Source organism: Copadichromis virginalis, linkage group LG12 (genome assembly GCF_057382275.1).
Source record: "Copadichromis virginalis isolate Kocher_CV1m ecotype Utaka linkage group LG12, C_Virginalis_male_GT1.1, whole genome shotgun sequence".
Classification (NCBI taxonomy): domain Eukaryota; kingdom Metazoa; phylum Chordata; class Actinopteri; order Cichliformes; family Cichlidae; genus Copadichromis; species Copadichromis virginalis.
In genome coordinates this window covers 8,989,656-9,008,713 of record NC_140629.1, presented here as the reverse complement: position 1 = coordinate 9,008,713, position 19,058 = coordinate 8,989,656, and the positions used below count along the sequence as shown (strand labels likewise).

General features: G+C 39.2%; 1 protein-coding gene and 1 long non-coding RNA gene across 4 annotated transcripts in view; one reads left to right on the top strand and one right to left on the bottom strand.

Moving 5' to 3' along the window:
- LOC146696499 (zinc finger matrin-type protein 4-like) overlaps nt 1-19,058 on the top strand; it is a 157,210-nt gene that overhangs the window by 91,571 nt on the left and 46,581 nt on the right. The window contains exon 5 of the mRNA XM_085474619.1: nt 15,390-15,611. Coding sequence (XP_085330745.1) covers nt 15,390-15,611 — 222 coding nt within the window. The remainder of the gene's footprint in view (nt 1-15,389; nt 15,612-19,058) is intronic.
- The window catches only part of LOC146696500 (uncharacterized), a 50,140-nt gene that overhangs the window by 21,742 nt on the left and 9,340 nt on the right, over nt 1-19,058 (bottom strand). For 2 of the 3 annotated variants that reach the window (XR_014923254.1, XR_014923256.1), the window contains 2 exons: nt 15,384-15,589; nt 8,328-11,156 (listed from right to left, as the gene is read on the bottom strand). This is a non-coding gene — a long non-coding RNA (uncharacterized LOC146696500). Of the gene's footprint in view, nt 1-8,327; nt 11,157-15,383; nt 15,590-19,058 lie in introns of those variants that run through there. The other variant, XR_014923255.1, reaches the window with a different exon arrangement.

Genomic DNA, 19,058 nt, shown 5'->3' with positions numbered 1-19,058 from the left:
CCTCAAGAAGTCTTGATCTTCACCATCATCATCATCATCATCATCCACTCTGCTGTCTACAGCCTTTATAGATTTAACTTTCCAAATAGAAAATCTACCTAACGTGTGGTGCTTGATGGGTTGTAACATGTAACATGTATGCAGTATGTTATTTCTGACATCTTCTTAGACACTTAAATGAAAAGAATGGAAATAAATAAATAATTAGACTTTTGGTTAAAATCCATTTACAAAAATATAAATGTTTTGTTTGGAAATGTCTGGTATATTTATAGAGGACGTTATTTCCCTCCTGCTATTGTAAAACTGATTAAAGTAGAATAGTGTGAACCCAAATGCACTAAGAGCTCAGATTGAATAAAGAACAAAAAGTCTGAATGAAAACTTACAGGGGGTAGCAAAGCCTCACAGATGAAGAAAAACAGTGTTGCTGAACAAAAAAGGAAAATAAAAACAAAAAAAGTCCCAGGGAAAGTTTCCAGGGAAAAAAAACAGAAGAAGATTAAAAATGCATGAGGACACAAAAATCCAAGAAAATCAGACAACTGGGGACAGTTAGGACAGGCTACTGGCTGGAAAACTGGGAAGAAGACCTCAGGCACAAAGCCTATCAAGACAAGTCAGGCAAGTCCAAAGGCAGAGCAGACTAGCTGAACTGTTCCAGAGGGCACTGTGACTGAAGGGCAGACTGGCAAGACTGGTTAGTGGGGGACAGGTTGAGCAGACAGATGGGACTAAAAGCTACAATCCAGTGACAAACACAGAATGACTCTGTGGGCTGGGTAAAGAGCATTCAGCAAAGTTCTGCACAGACTTTTCAGATAACATTACACGATAGCATGGTGCCTAAATGTTCAGATCCTAAAGGTTTAAATTTAATCCTGATTTGGATCTAATCTTGTTGGTCATTATTGGCTGTTTTCACTCCTTTATATCTCGCCAGCAGGTAGCTCAGTCTATCTTCTAATCTCTCATTTACTGTGATGAGTGATAAACAGAGAACAGCCGTGTTTATTTAAGGAAATATCTACCAGTTGTATTAAGAAGTTCATGTAAAGCAAAGGGCTTTTTGTTGAAAAATTGTGTATTTTATCTCAGACTGTGATGTTTTCTAACCTTAAATAGCCTACATCTAACATTAACTAAACAGTATAATAAAACAAAATTAGCAGTTGTAATGCAGTGGAGATGAAGATGTATGTCTATGTCTAGCATCTACTATGCTGTTAATATACATTACACACTGACTGCAGACAGCTGATTAATGATGTAAAAAACTGGGGATAGACATGATTTTATTTTGGTGGTTTAATTTGAATGATTCAGGTTTAACAGGAAACATTTGGAAACATCCATCCATACTCTTATTCACTTCAGGGCCATTGGGAGGGTGGAGCCTATCCCAGCATGCAGACCAGAGTCAGACCAGATGGTGGATTTGAACCTTCTTGCTGTTGAGGCAATACTTCTAACCACCATGCAAAAAAAAACCCCAGACAGTTCAAAATGGCATAATTATATCTGTTTAGACTTGAATAGCCCAAACATCCAAAGAAATAAAGAGATACCTTGACTTTAGTTTCAGAGGACTTCATGACTGTTTGGTTGTAGTTGTACTTTAGAGATATTGTCACTGCTGAGAAATTCTGATGTAGTGTTCAGACAGCACCCTTTGCTTTTCTTTCTGCCACATGTCAGTGACAGACATAGCCATTAACGAGGCCATCTGTGGCCAATGGTTCAGAACAGAGGCAGAACCGTCTCAGCCAAAAGAGGGGGAGGCACAGCTATCAATCGCACTGACATCCAACAAAGTACCAGGACACCATGGAACCTCTTCTCCACCTGACAGACACATTAAGTTTTGTTGACTGAAGTTGCTGACATCCATCTTTGGGGAATCATTTGTATCACTGAAAAAAATCACTTATTCAGTGCTTCTCTTGCATCTCTTTTAGTGTGAAAATGACAGAAATGAAATTGAAACTGCTCCATTAACATTAGACTCATATATTACCCTGAAGCACAGTGAATTTGTTTTTTATTTGTGTCTGTTTCATTACAGAGGGGTTCAAACCATCAGAAGAAAAAGAAACTATTAGTAAAATGTTGAGTTTTCATTACCCAAAAAACTCCAGTCCTGCTGAAATAAAAGAAATGTTAGCTTAGGTTATTTTATCCTGTGGAAGTGTAATTTAAATCCTCTCAGATCTGTCACAAATACATAATGTCATAAAGATAAATCCAGGGTGCCGAGAGGCCCCAGCTATTGATTTCTGCATAAGTCACATCAGCCGACTCTGTTGATCCAGTTGCCTCTCGGGATGCGTTGTTGTTCTGCCGACTGTCAGCCAGCATACAGCTGCAAAAACTTCTAGCTCTCCAAGCACTGACTTTGGTGTCCACACAGGACATGCTGTGAAAAAAAGCCTCCAATAACACTAATGAGAATTTATAGCATCATGGGAGAGCATCATAAACTTTACTTGATGTTATTTTTGCCTTTGAACAGATGCTGTACATCATCTTCTTGTGCCCAAAATGCCTATTCAAAACCCACGATGAACATTCGAGAAATGCACTGTCATCAATCTCTAGTCACAGACACACACACACGGAAAAGTCCTGCGTAAGCGATTGTTCTCAATTTCAAACTTTTTGAAGATGCGAGAATTTCATCTGACAGTTGAAATTAATCTTTAATGCTTTACCTGCAGGCACAAAATTACACAAAGCTTCTATAAGCTAACCAGTAACCCTTGCTTGCCCTTTTACTTGGGCACCGTTGTGTTAAATTTGAATATTTCCACTGACCCACATAGATCATGCTCAGCTGCACACATTTTCTGTTGAATGAACTGCTGGTGTTGCAATGTATTGCAATACGCTTTCTATTTTAGAGCGGAGGCAGGCTAAACGAGCGTTGATCTGTCATTAGTACTTTTATATAATCACAGCCACGTTTATTTTTGTATTTCTTCAGTCGCTATTTCCAAATTCTGGCTTGTTTCCCATCGTCTGTGTCGTAAGCACAATAGCTTGCATGAGCTGCATTTCCTTTAACATCTGCAGCTTAATGTGGGGCTGTTTTGCTCCTGCACTGATTTACCGAGAAGTGATTTAGAGAAATCTGGAGTTAAATTGTTCATATTGTAAAATAGCTGTTCCCCTTCCATTACGTTTAACTGGGGACATTATCTTAAGACTTTAAATGTCTTTGTCTGTTAACATATAATCAACAGCAAGCCTGCATGAATCATAACAGCAACATTTAAAGCTCCTGTATTTTTATATTGCCTTGTGGTTCCCTGCTGTTTCTATCTAATGGGACACTTTAAGCATTTGCAGCATTTTAGACATTCACACATTTGCATTTGATGGATTTCACTTTCATTGTGTTGCAGCAGCTCTGCTTTGAGAGCAAAATGAAAGTGGAGCAATTAGAATGGAACACGTGAAGAGAGCCGTATTATGTGGTCATAATTATTAAGTCCTGAATGACTGTAATCAGCACTAGAACAAAAGATTTTCATTACATTTGATTAACTAAATTGTATTTTCATACATACATCTTTTTCTTGCATGGAGTTTGAAACAACCATTTCAGCAACAACGTTTATGAATTAACTATTATAACTTTCGTCATATGCAGACCTTTTATCTAGTGCCAAAACCCAGATTATTTTTCTGTGTTGTTAGGTTTTTAGGGGTGGGAGTTGGGGACAAGATGGCAATTTATTAAAACTCTTGATAAATGCCAGTAGTGTTATTGTGAGCATGTTAGAAAGTCACTGTGGTAAAGTATTGTGTGAGCGCAAATCCCCAGACAGCGCTGACAGGTGTGATTAGTTTTGCGGGTGATTTACAGAAATAATGCTGTTTTCTAACACATGTGCTGTCAGTTCATTTGAATATAACATACCCAATCTACCAAGAGCAGAGCAATTTTGAGCAAGGTCGCAAACTAAGCAATGATATTCAGCTCCCAGTAAACTAACCGGACAGGTGCAGAAAAGCATATAAATATAGGGCGTACAGTGTACGGTAGAGTCATTATAATCAAAACAGGCTTTGGTAATTGTCTGTAGCTCACTTACTGTCAAAGTGCATGAAGCCTAATGCAAAACCCTTGTGCGCTGTCCATGGTCCTGGATTTCTAACGGTTAAATTTGACTGTAATAAAAACTTAGTTAAAGAAAAGTGTGTTTTTAGAGTTTGTTCATGTAAATGCATTGATCAATCGACGTCCATCCAGGGCTTGGTTATTTTCGGTATTGGGTACAAAGTCAACGTCACCATTCCTCCTTTCTCTCCGCACTTCAGCAATTTTGTGGTGAACCCATTGCACGGGCTGTGAAATTCCTGCTGCTGAATCACAGTATGTTGGAAAGAACCCGGCACTAAAAGTTGAAGAGTTACAAGAAGTTCAGTTGCCGCTGGTATCGTGCGACTCTTTTCTGGGTTCTAGGTCTAGACTCTGAGTTCACTGAGCAAATGTAGGAGTAGTTAAATTGGCACAGATGGAGAAATGTCTCACTTTGCTTGCACAAAAAAATAAGATGTGTTTTTTTGTCAGTTTAGTTAGCAGTAAATTGCGTGTCACAAATGGTAGTAAATCATTTTGTGTGTATTCCTCACCCTATAAAAAAAAACCTTCCAAAAGAATCTTCCCACCTCTTGCACACAATTTCCTAACTGCAGTGTTTCTGTAAGTACTGACAGTAATTGTTTTTAAACCAGTTTGTGCTGGTGCAACCCGTTGGTAAATCTGGTTAGTTACCTCGCCATCTGCTAGGCATACTTCTTAAATGTGACCTAGTCATTCTGTTTGGACTGCCCTACAAGATGTATTAACTTTAATAAATAGAACAACATCAGCAACTTTAACAAAGGCAATAAAAAAAAGAAAACATCCTGCAAGGGTTACTCAAAAACTTAATTTTCCATCCTGAAGCCTTTCTCATTCTGCTGAACTAACTAAACCAGAGGTGGACTCAGCAGCACACTGGGTTTATAGTGCTGACATCGAGAGACAGAGCGGTGATGTCAGTAATGTGAAGTCACCATGAAACAAAAGTTACCTGTAAATAAATGTAAAGGGCTTACAGTGGTTGTTTAAATTTGCTCTATATGCTGACACAAACAAACACACACATATTTTTTCCCTATGTCTTTGCTCTACCCTATTCTGCTTATTCGCTGTTATCTGTGTGTTATCTATAGCTGATATCTGTGCAATATCAGATGTAATGCCTGCCAGATATAAACTGCTGTCACGACTTATAGAGTCAAGGATGATAAACTCCTAGAATATCCTGATTTTAAACTATGTGAATATAATCTCATATAACCCCAAGCCTTGCTTTAATCAGGTCAGATATCTGTGGCATCTTATTACAGATCAAATGACAGATATGATGAAGATATTTATAGGCCCAAGCAATCATCCTCACATGCAAGTTTGCAGTCTAGAGTAGAGATGGAGTGAAGAATTGTTGTGGGTTTAATGTATATAAATATATACAGAAAAGCTGAATAGAAAATCCGCTATATGCTTTAAACAATTTACACTTGTAATTATGTTTGCTGTCCATAGAATGTCAGAGAAGTGGCACTGATGGTAATTGCCTGTTTCATTTCATGCGGCACACATTTTAAAGTGCCCCTCTTTAAAGCGCAGACTGTGGGAGAAAGGAAAGATTTCTGTATCTTCAAACAGCCAAATAGCAATGCAACACCGAGTCGGATCATTTGACCCGTCTGTTACCTTCTGTGGCCTCCTGCTTTACTTTGCCTGACTTCAAATGTTTCACAGCAGCTGCAGGACGATGTGATAAAACTTAAGCAGCTGTATTCACATATTCTTTTACTTTAGTTATAAAAATAATCTTGCCCAGAGAATATTTTGCATTTTTCATAGCTAATTTAAGCATCAGCTTTAGGCTGCAGTAAAGTTTACTGCAGTTTATTGTTTGTTGCATTTAAAGCAGGGATGTCACTCATTTTACATTGTGGCCCACATACAGCCCACACTGGTCTTTAATCCTTAAGATGTCTTAAATGTCTTAATTTTTTTAAAAAAATGCAATTTCAACAGTGTCTCAGTTTTTGTATATGGCAAATGTAAAATTACATGAATAAAAAAACGTGGTTAATTCACAGAAAATGATCTTTTTTAAAACTGTGAACACACTTCAGAAACAAACATAACACAATTCTGTAGTAGATAGTAAAAAAAGTAATTTTTCTACCATTTAATTTTTATGTTTTATCTGTTAAATACTTTGGTGTTATATGAGTGACCATACGGGAGGTATTTCAAAGTGGAAAATCTGTAAAACATATAAAAGTACAGTTAAAAGCTCAAAATGTATGCACTCTACTACATTTCATATTCAAAGCCTTTGAGTGGGACAGTGGGCTGATTCAGGCCCCCAGGTCTTATTTTTGACACCCCTTAGTTAAAGGATGTCTTTGGTTCCGCCTGTATTCCAAGTGCAATGGGAACCAAGCCTCCTTTCCAAACACATGGACCAAGCTTTGAATTGCACAAACTGCAGCTTTGCCCTCAAGTCTTCTGTGTTTATTACTCAGAATTGTCTCAAATGCAGCAGGCTTAGTACACTTGTGCCCCCCCCCTCCCCTCCACTTTAAAGCATTTTAAAGTACAAATTGTCCGCAGTGCACAGAGGGTGATAATTAACTTCAAGTATGAAGATGTGTTGTTTGCTTTCCATTCAGAGATTTCTCTTTGAAGACAAAAGGAAAATCTGAGAAAACATTTTATAAGTGGTACATGTCAGCAGGGTTTATATTCCGAGAGGGTGGAGGGGTGAAGGAAAGCACAGCAGGGATCCTCATTGTAGGAAAGGGTCAGTGAATGGATTTGGAGCACTTTGGTCCCGTCTTCTCACAGAAGCGGAATCTCTTTAGATTTATGACTCTGTTTTAAGAGTTAGAAGATTTCTACACTGCCCTGATTCTCTGTCTGCTTATAAGAAATGCCATGGGGGGCAAAATGAGACACTCTGCTTCAGCTGAAAGTAAATTGTTGCATTAGTGAAAACACGGAAGTGTGTTTCTCTTCGACTTTGAGCAGATGAAAGGATTGCCTTGCTGTGCTGTACATTTTATTTTTAATGGATTCTTGGTATTCTCTTACTAAGCTGGTCAGTAATGAAAGAAGTGTTCACACAAACAGCAGCAGAAGAGCTGCATAAATAAATCCAAATTAGTTTGAAACTGGAAGCTGACACAGCCAGCATCAAACAGCAAAAGCCTTAACTGTTAACTCAAAAACCAAAACCTCCCAGCTCTTCCTACATGTTTGAAAAAATCCCGAACAAATTACGATGTATAATGTATGAATTGTATTTATATTAGTGTCCAAAAATGGCTGCTTAGAGCAAACTGCTGTTCATAATGCAGGCTGAGCACAATGTGTGACTCTTTTTTTCCCGCCTGTCCCGTTTGGTTCTTTTGCCATCAGAATTATTGTCCAAAGGCAAAGAAAGATGTCCAACGGATTTACTTTACCAAATGGACCATCCCTTGCCGTATTGGTCTATTTGATTCACCTTTGCTTTTATTGTTTATTTTATTTTATTTTCACTTGCTGCACACGGGACAGACATGACTGGGGGAAAGAAAAGGGAGAAAGAAAGAGGGAAAGAAAAACAGTGGGGAAGAGGAACGGTGATACAATGTGTGACTCTTGAATGTGACTAAATTAGAATAATGTGACTAAAAATGACTCATGAGTGTGTCCACAGAAAAGCCTGCATGGAGGTGTCTGTTTTCCTCAGGTGTTTTATTTTGAGCTTTGTGCTTTCCATTCGGTTTTAAGCTGCTGTTTTTTCACTGTTTGAATCACTTTTTACATTTGATTTGCTTTTTTTGTTTACACCCACTTCACAGGATTTACCCTGCACACTGAAAATGGTGCTTGAGCTTAACTGGGGTTAAAGTCCAATCGGTCCTTCGCATGTGACAACTTAGGAGTGAGAACCGACTCTCACTGTTGTCTAAATGAACACCAGAGGAGCTCATATGATTTTTGGCTAGTTTTCTCCCTTGATCTCTGGTTAATCCAACACCTCAACTCTATCTATTCATTTTCTTAAAAGCTTATCTCATTGAGGGTGGCAGTGGGCTGGAGTATATGGTGTGAGGTCACTACAGTCACTCTCACATCCACAGCAGGCTAGAATCTGGACTGTAGGAGGAAATCAGAGTATGAGGCGAGAACCTGAACGATTGCACACGTACCCTGTGCAGTCGTGAAAACATGCAAACCTCACACAGGTATATCCCAGCTGATGGGTCTTTCTGTGCATTTCTGTGCAAGCTTGTGCTAACAGCTGCACTTCTATACCAGAATCTGACCCTACCATCACAATGTTGCAGCAGAAATCATAACTCATCACACCAGGCATGTTCCAGTCTTCTGTCATCCAATTTTTTAGGAGAGCATAGTCTCATTTTCCTTTTTCTGAGCTGAAAGGAGTTGAAACTGCCATGGTCTTCTGCTGCTGTAGCCCACCTACTTTAAAGTTGCATGGCTTGTGGATTCAGAGATGCTTTTGCATAACTTAGTTATAACAAGTGGTTATGTGAGTTACTGTTCCTGTCCTATAAACGCAAAGCACTTTTGCCATTGTCCTGTTACCGTTGGTATTAACAAGGCATTTTCCATCCAGAGAACTGCCGCTCACTGGATATTTTCGCGGACTATACTCTGTAAACCTTAGAGATAGTTTTACAGGAAAATCCCAGCAGATCAGCACTTTCTGAGATACTCAGACCAGTCTGGCAACAACAACCATGCTGCGTTCAGAGTCACTTACTTTTCTTGAACATTCTGATGCTCCGTTTGAATTCCAGCAGATCAACTTAACCATGTCTACATGGCTAAATGTAGACATGGTCAAGTGCCGGGTGATTGGCTGATTTGATATTTGCACTGATGAACAGTTACACATGCGCACATAATAAAGTGGCTGGTGAGTGCATATTCGTGGTGCCCAGAGGATTGATTCTATTAATTTGGTGAGATCAGCAGTTTGCCTCTATTGTTATCAGGAGTTTGACATTAAAAGCATCTGTCAAGCATTGAATCCAACTGTACTTTGGGTTTATCTAACATCTTGGTATCAGTGTTATAGGTTTACATGACTGATAGCCCACTTGCTCTTTTATCTGTCCTTATCTGTTGTACACAGCCCCTTAATAACTGTTTCCCAAAACCTATTTACCTGCCTATTTGAGTTTGGCAACGGCTCGTGTCTTGAGTCTTTAAATAACTGGTTGATTCAGTTCGGTTCGATTCTCCATTCAGTTTTATTTATATAGCACCAAATCACAACAACAGTCACCTCAAGGTGCTTTATGTTGTCAGGTTGTAAGAACAATCAAACAACTCCCTATGAGCAGGCACTTTGTGATCATGGGAAGGAAAAACTCCCTTTTAACAGGAAGAAACCTCCTGCAGAACAGGCTCAGGGAGGGGCGGGGCCATCTGCTGTCATTGGTTGGGATTGAGAGAAACACAGACACAGAGAAGAGTGGATTTGAGAGCTAAATTCTGTGTTTGCAGGGTGAGTAAACCTGCAAAACTAGACCCTGCAGAGCTCTGCCACATCCTGCTTTACTGTCAAGCTTCTTAAGTACAGTTTTTCTAGCATAAAACTTCAATTAGAAAAACTGTACAAGTTAACAGCTGACACTGAAAATGCTTCTGTAAACCTGCATGCTTGTTTTAACAATCTGAACCTACAAACTACAAACTACAAAATCTGAAAAAGTTAGGACAGAAAAAGCACAGGGACTTGCAAATCTCACAAACCCACATTTCATTTACAATAGAGCATAAAAAACATATCGAATGCGTAAACTGAGAGAACATACCATTTTAAGAAAACTATATCATTTTGAATTTAATGCCAACAAGTCTCAAAAATGTTGGGCCAGAGTCATGTTTACCACTGTGTAGCATCCCCTCTTGTGGATCTGCAGACAGCAGAGGGTCTATCAGGCCAATAAACAGCTGCTGTGTGTGCGTGTGTGTTTGCGTGTGTGTGTGTGTGTGTGTGTGTGTGTGTGTGTGTGTGTGTGTGTGTGTGTCGTTGGACTAAACAGCTACGAGGCTGCTAGTATGAAATGTGGCATGTGTACTGTCTGTTTGACTTGATACAGCAAGACCATCAGGCTCAGATGATTCACTCGGTTGTCTCTTAAAAAAATGTTCTTTTCAGACATCATTGTCAAAATCATTAAGTCTCTACAAAAAATAGGCTACTTTCCCAGATAGTAGTTTTTACTGCGCTCTCTGTGCTTAGCGCAATGTTTCAGCTCTCGATTTTATCTCTGCGGAAAAAAACGTTCCATATTTATCCAGATGATACTTAAACCTGTAACATTGAGAAGCAGGGCCCTTTTCATTGAGTTTAAAGTGTCCTTTACACAGCAGGTGCCACATCAAGCTGAAGCCATCTGTCTCTTAGTGATGGTGACGACCCCTGCCTTCTGAAGTGAACTGAATCCTCAATCAAAGCACAGAGGGGTGTTTGACAGTGTGGATTTAATGATGCTCTAAATGGGAGGAAAGGCTTTCAGTCCTTTATGTGCCTGCTGGGTTATTTGATGCCAAAGACCTATCCTGTAATAACACAGTGTGTTATGAGTCAGGAGCCACATATGGAAAGTAAAGACTTTAGGTAAAACTGGTGGGCTGCTAGACAAATGGCCTGGACACTCTGTCATAAAGCCTACTAGAAAGAATATTAAATCAGAGTGTGATTATGCTTTGCTGGAGGAAGATACTATATGGAGAGGCTGCACTGATGATGATAAATACTCTTTGCTTAGGCCATATAATCATGCCCCTCTAATTCCTGACTATTTGCAGCAAATTATTTTTCCAGAGTCTCTCCTCTTTTGGGAATTTTTCACATGCGATAAATTTAATCGAATAATCAACACTGTTTGACGTGCAACAGAAATCTAAGAGCCACTTACCAGAAATCTTTCAAGACCACTATAGTCAAAACAAGGCTGACATTTCTATCTGCGATAATTTGTATCTGGTGGTACGGCCCAGTGCTGGGAGGTGTGAAAGGAGGAGGTGGGTTGAAAAGCAGCTTGCAGATGAGCAGCAACTGTGGGCAGATTGAAGCACTGTAAATTCACTCCTGCATCTAAATCAGATGTTAATTCAGATGTGGCAATCATCTCCATGGCCACATTTTATACACCATAAAATGCAGACTGCTTCTACAAACATTTTTGAAAGAACGGCTCGCTCTCAGGAGTGGTATTATAATAAGATGCTACCTGTGCAAAAGTCCAGTTTTGAATTTCCTTACTACTAAATTTTCCATGTTCAACTGTTAGTGGTAAGTCGTGATAGAGTGGGGTCAGCAGATCCTGAGGCTTTCTGCAGAGTCATTAGCTACATACAGGTGTTCAATTAAATATGTGTGCACTGCTTCTCATGGACTTTTTATTTTGTTCTCCATTTAAATGATAAAACAACTTGAGAGATGTTGACAGCATTGTAGTGATAATTAACATGTTTACCAAAAATGCTGTATTAACTTTAAAACAATATTTGAGATGCTGCCTTTCTTTGAACAGTCTGGAGTGCAGAAGTGTACTGTGAGGATAATTAACCTTCTTTCTGTTCTCTCACGTCTTTATCTCAGCAAACGGTAAACATTTAACCTCTTTTGAGTTCCCATTCGCTCTAACTTCTTTCATTCTGTCATCACTGTGTCTGGAAATCGCCTGAATGTTATGATACCAGGAGCTGTGCTTTTGGGGGAGTGTTGCATCTGAGTATTACGCTTTTAGTTCTTCGTAAATTTAGAGCTTTTTTTCCTGCTTTAATCCGAGGCTGCATTAGTCTGCCTATAGATTTCCTAGTAGTCTTTATATTTGGGTTGCAGAAATGCAATCCCCTCTCTTTGAGCAAGGCGTTACATTTCTCTCAGCTCCAGGGTTGCTGTTATGCTGCTGACCTCTGACCTGCTTGCAAAAGCAGCTGCAGGGATTAAATTGAGTCTGACAGTTTACATTGGCCTATTATAGTGGGGGTCATTCTATAACCGTAAAGTCCAACATTTAAATCCTACATAACATCCTTTTGCTGTGCAGGGGCGAATGAGCCAAGCACTGAATGTAAAGTGTGATGCAAACGGCCTCATTGAGGGCCAGCTGTGCTCAGCAGACAGCGAGTCCTGACACTTCAGGCTCCATACATCCTCTCTCCCGCCATGTTTTTCACTGGACTTTGCTATTTTGAAATGTTGACTGGTGTAATGGAAGCTAATGGGACAAAACTAAATGTTGACTTAGGGTGAGCTGTGCAGTGGAGCGTTAAAACTGATTAAGCTGATAGGGCTTCTTCGTGTTGGGGAGTGCTCGTTGCAGCACGTTGCTCGTTCGGGGGTTAATGCCGTCATCCATGCGTGAAGGCACAAGTGGGCAGCCCCAAGAAGAGCTGGCTTCTCTTCCGTTTGCCAAGTAGAATTTAGGTTTTCCTCTTTAGGCATCTAATGGAGATAACAGCTTGTTATTCAGAGGGCTACACTTGCACGGCCACAGTTACATTGCCGCTGATGAGTGCTCATTAAAGCCGTCCCATTGTGCTCTGTCTGCCAGCTACAAATCTTTTCTTTAAAAAAGCTGGCAAAGTGTTGCTAATGTAGCTCATTTTAAAGTATTTTTTTCCTGGGCAGTGTTTTTCCTGAGCATTTATAGTTTCTCACATTTGTCTTAGCAAAAATGTGACATTTTGGGTTATTATATCACCATTATGTTCACAGCACCTTTTCAGGACTTATACATTATGTTTACTGTTTGACATAAGCCAAAAAGACATGAAGTGTCATGATCATACAGAACCCAAGTAAATTAGCTGGATTTCAAAAGCATTAAAAGTCATGTCAGACATTAAAATCAAGTTATGGTTTAGAAACACAGAGAACACCTTGTTCTTATTATTTGTGTCCTTAAATTTTGTTGTTTTGTTTTGCTATCAGTTATGTCAGTCCATGACAACTAATGTCAAAAGTCTGTTTGTATCCATACAGGTACAGTGTACCCAGTGTTAAAAAGGTAAATATATACCCAAGAAGTTAAAAGGTGTTTCTTGGTTTAAATAATTGCAGTTTGAGGAGACAGTCTGTTTGGGGTCTAGTAAACAAACAAGTTAGCATATTGATTTAACTCTTAGACTTGATAAAAAGCATTTGGGCAAAATTCAGGAAGAAGGTTTTAGGTTCAGTCTTTGCTTTGCTGTCTGCTTGTCTGAGGCAGATATGAGAGAAAGAAGATTCAAGGGTTCAGTAAGAACAAGCAAGTATTTTACAAATGCCTCCCTGTTTCAACTTATTAAATAATAATATTTCAAAAAAATAGTCATTCTTTAACTTTATACTAAAAAATGTTGCCAAGAATCAGAAGTGGTCCTTGAATCAAAACCACATGGGTACAAATTAGCACCCATTGTCGAATGGCAATACCTTAGAGTACTGTTTAAGCTGTAGTACCTCTTCATGCCTCTTCTTCATCTGAGACAAAAATGCATGAATAATAAAGATGAAAATTTGACTGTGAGGCCAGATCAGGTTAGTAGTTAGCCCACAAGCTACCAATGGTTTGAGAGTTAAGCCTAACATAATGGTCCCATTTTAATAAACCATAAAATCCCCCATAGTGTTTTAGATTCTCCTGAAGTAAGAGAGTGAATTCATGCAAGTCAGAGTGTGCTTTTCCCCTGAACAATCACAAGCTTTTTCATTTCGTAACCACTGGAAATGATTTCATATTACTGACAGCTTAGTTAGATAGTTCAGATCTGCTTCTTACGTTTATGAGTCTCAGTTAGAAGATAGTTTGATATGTGGTTATGTATTTATTTTGTTTTGTTGTTTGAGTTTTACACTTATTTTTATTTATTTTTTCCAAACGTTTAAAGCTGTTACACACACAAAAAAGTTGACCTGGTGTTTCAATCTTTTACTCAAGTCACTGTGATTGCTTTTGCTTTGTATTTGTTTCTTCAAAATATGAAATTAAAGCTCATTGTTAGTTTTTTTCTAACAATGAGCAACAATACTTCTTTCTCTGAAATTTGAGGTTAACTTAGTGTAAGAAAGTCTAAGGAGCTTGGAAAGGAAAAGGAAAAGCGTCTGGTTTTCTTTAAGTTTCCTTGAAGACATTTCACCTCTCATCCGAAAAGCTTCTTCGGTTCAAAAGAGTAATTGGTGGAGAGTTTAAAATCCTTCCCAGACTCCTTACTGCCCACTCACATCCCGGGCCATATGACCTCAGTAAATCACATGATAGGGTGCGGCTAGGTTTCACAATGGGTAACCTGAAACTTTGGCTAGTTGTAACCCACACCTGTTTTCACACTTTAGCCCGTGTGATTAGGTAGAGGATCAATAGGGGGTCCATGACCCTCTTGCGGACACTCCCATAGGGCTTCAAATCTGGGACTCTCCACCAATGGCTCTTAGAACTGAAGAAGCTTCTCAGATGAGAGGTGAAACGTCTTCAAGGAAACTTGAAGAAGTCCAGACGCTTTTCTTTCCAAGCGCCTTAGACTCTGATGACCTGGATGACTGAGAACCTTCACAGACTTAGTGTAAGAAAGTATTTATAGTAATTTTATGCAGCTTATCTGCGTGAAGAGCCAAATATGGAAAGTAAAGACTGTAGGTAAAACTGGTGGGCTGCTAGACAAATGTCCTGGACACTCTATCATAAAGCATCCTAGAAATAATATTAAATCAGAGTGTGATTATGCTTTACTGGAGGCGGATACTGTGGAGACTGATCAATATATTATTTTTCAAACTGATACCAACCCTGAAATGCCAATTTATTAGCCTTAAAAAAAAAAGCACAATCAAATTTCCCTAACACTTAAGTCAAGTGTAGTTACTTTTTTACTTGTTTATGTCTTGTCTGACTTTATTCACGTCATCTGGTTACTTTGTTTGTGGCACTCAAATATTTGTTTGCAAAGTGCCCTCTGGTGGACAAGATATGCAGCATCAACACTCATGGCTGAGCGTTGTTTCTCTCTTCTCTATAAATCATTCTTAACGTCGTTACCGATAGATCAGCGAGTTGTTAATATTGGCTGAAAAAATTGACGCAACAATAAATTTGCTGGCCTCTATCTCTGTCAAGTCGCGTACTGTGGTCATGTCAAATATGTAAATTTTCTGCTTTGTATAAGGCAAGGGGTTCCCAGATTACGTAAAATGCTGTAAAGGAGATTATTTAAAAAGTAGTAGTGTCTTAGCAGATTTGTTTTGTTTACAAAACTATCACTAGATCACCAAGAGACATCTGTATCATTCTTGTTTTACCTTCAGAGGCATCCCCCAGTCCTGTTAAGACCTCCCCAGAAGCATCTCCTATGACCTCCCCACGACAGCGCCGTGACTCAGACCGCTACTGCCAGCTATGCAACGCCTGGTTCAACAACCCTGGCATGGCTCAGCAACATTATGATGGCAAAAAGCACAAGAAGAACGCTGCCAGAGCAGATCTCCTGGAGCAGCTGGGAAAGACCCTGGACATGGGAGTGATGAAAGGTAATATGAATACATTTTCAGTACATCAGTTCATTTTTAAACTATGTTCATGCATTTGTGAAGGTGCATTATCAGATATAGTTTATAAACAAAGTTCAAAAAAAGTTTTCCAGCCTTTTTAAGGGTAAAAAATTCTTATACTGAATACTGTACAATCTTATTGTACAGTATATACAGTATATACAGTTCTAATTTCTTTTGAGGTGACACATACCACCACTCACAATAAAAAAAATCACAATGAAATAACTGTAAGCCAATAGCAGAGTTGCATTACTGTGAAAGGTAATTTCACAATTTGCATTATTGCATTATCAAACAATATAACTATGTATCAGCCGATAGCAAGTCAGCACATTTAGCCATTTAGTTCAAACTGAGCCTCTGAATAGCGATGACAGGGACTGGCTTTGGCTGTGGTGCCAGATCAGCCTGCCTTACAATTTCAAAAACTGCTGGGGTTTCCCTGCATAACCATGTGAAGACTAAGGGGACAGAAAATATCCAGTAATCAGCAGGTCTCTGGCTGAAAATGGCTTTTTGATGCCACAGATCAGAAAGACAAGACTAAGTCAAATAATCACAACCAAAGTAAGCAGAAGAGCATCTTCGAACGCACAGCCTAACAAAGCTTGAACTAGAACTGCTACAGCAGCAGAACAACAATTCCAGCTTTCAGTCCTATCTGTGAAGGGAATAGAAGATTGAGAAAACTTAGCCTAGTTTGATGAAATCTTTAGTTTTGCTGTGAAATTTGGATGGTAGGGTCAAAATTAAATGTAAAAAGCATGAAAACAATGACCCATCCAGCTTTGTATCAAAGGTTCAGGCTGCTGGTGGTGGGTGCGCAGTGTTGTGGGGCATATTTTCTTATCATGGTTTGTGCCCCTCAATACCAGCTAAGCACCATCTAAATACCACGGCCTATGTAAGCATTGGTGCTGCCCACATCCATCTTTTATCACCACAGTGAACTCATCTTCCTATGACTGAATCCAGCATGTCATAAAGCTCAAACTGGTTTCTTGGACGTGTATTTCACTGCAAAATAAATGACTTCACTAAGATCTGGTGACTGATCTCAATTCGATAGAACACCTTTGTGATACGGTGAAACAGGAGATTGTGCCATATTGACTGTCATGTCAATACGTACCATAGTTTCTGAGGAATTTTTTCAGCACCTTCTTAAATCTGTGCCACAAAGACTTTTGGTAGTTATGAAAGCAAAAATGGGATCCAACTAGGTGGGGATAAGTAATGTCTCGTTTAACGCTGCAGGTAATAAATGTGACTTGCATAGCTTAATATTGATGAGCAACAGAGAGCAGTATTACATTTGTTAATAGCTGTGACTATTTCTAAGCCCTGCTCTGTGGAGCTGAAAAGTAACCCTCTTGACTTCAGCTGTCAGCTTGACTCTTCATGGAGCCCACCAGCATGTCACAAGCTGTTAATTTTACAGAGGAGGAGGGGAGAACTTTCTTGCTTATCATTTCCCAGTTACAATATGTCAATAACAATTACATAATATTATTCCAGCTGGCAGAGTGCTGGCTGCCAGAAGAGCACACGGAGCCCAGAGGTGTTGTAAAGGGCAGCAGAGTGTGACTGCACCAAATGGGAGAAACAAGTCTTCACAGCTGATTGGCCATGGACCTTCTAACTCAGAGCCTGATTGGCTACTTTTGCTAGTTGAGGGCAAACTGGTTGGTTCTGCTTTGTTCAGCTTTGTTATGCTGCCCAAGCTTTTGAGTCCACGATGTTTGTTTCAGGAACATTATACATGGTGTGTTTGACTGCCGATGTTTGCAACTTCAGTTACCAGTACCGCATTTAAACCTATAAACAGGGACATAAATACACTTATGATTCAAAGAAGAAATTCACCATTGTTTTGGACAATAAGCAGATAATAACAGTATTAACATAGATATTGTGCTGTAATGTGTGTTGGTGGGGATGGTGGTTCTGTACTCTGTGGGTTACATTTTGGCTTGGGGGAGATTGGGCCATATTAAAATTAGTAGGTTTACAGTTTATTTTGAGAATCTTTTACCAGGTGACATTGAATGGTGACCACTGGCTGGGAGAGTGGCTAAGGGGGTAGAGCAGGTCATCTACTTATCAGAAGGCTGGTGGTTTGATCCCTTGCTGCTCCAGTCTGCATGCTACGATATCCTTTGGCAAGATACTACCCCATTGTGTTCACTGGAGTGTGAAATTTAGAAAGTGCTTGTATGAATGGGTGAATGAGACATGCTGTATAAAGTGCTTGAGTGGATATATCAGTATGTATATAAGAACCTGTGCATTAAGGATACATAAGTTAAACTGACTGGTTTCAGACTACGAATATACTAAGAGGCTGCATAAAGAGTCAGTATAAGACAAAGGTGAACTTTATTAACTCTACAGGGGAGACACAGAATAAATAAAGGGCTGGAACTTAGCATTTTTAGCTCTTTTCTAAATAAGTATTTTTGGTATACAAAGAGATGTTTTCACACCTTTGTATAAATTGGTGAGGTTCAAATCAGGAGATTATGGCAGTCAATTCGAACATTCATGCCAGTTTTTAAGGAGGATCATTGTCCTCCTGTAGAACTTTTTCTCAGTTCCAGTTCTCAACGAATTGCCTGAAGTCTACGTCCAGAATTTGATTATTCTTAGCCAGATCCACTCTTCCCTCTATCTATTGTTATGTTACTTGAACTATTGGCTGCCACTCAACTCCAAAGCAGAATATTTCTGCTACTCTGCTTAACAGCTAGCAAGATTTTCATTTCTGCTCCTGAATTTCTCAAACACATGGCTCGGAAAGTGTGACCAATGAGCTCAGTGTGATTTTTTTGTTGTAATCTTACTTTAAGTCATTTGTAGACTTAAAGATTCCAATGAATCATTCATGTAGGCTGTGTTTGCGCATCAGTGCTAGGTTAAATGCTGCACAGTTAAATGCTGCATCTTGTGTGTCAGCTAAATGTTTCTACAAAACTTGTTTGAAGTTTGACAGATAATGGCAGAAGAAGCTAATGAATAAAATATGATAGAAGGTACTTTTTAGAGTTATCAAAAATCATTATTGGCCTATATTGGGCCTATTAACTGATATATGCATGTCTTGTGGCAGATTGCTGACCCTTCTTTAGCCTGGTCTGTTGGAGGTATCTTCCTGTTAGAAGAGAGTTTTTCCTTCCCACTGTTGCCAAATACTTGCTCAAAAGGTGTTTCTGATTGTCCCAACATACCCAAGAAACATGTCCTGGCTCTGCCCCTGTGTCTCCTTCCATTAGGAAATGTCAAAACCAACTCTTCTAGGAGGTATACAGGATGTATCCTAGTCAGATGGCTGAAAGATTATCTCCCTACTCTCACCCCCAACCAGTTGTGGCTGATAGTTGCACTTTGAGACAACTTGTGATTTTTCATTTATGTAAATAAAAT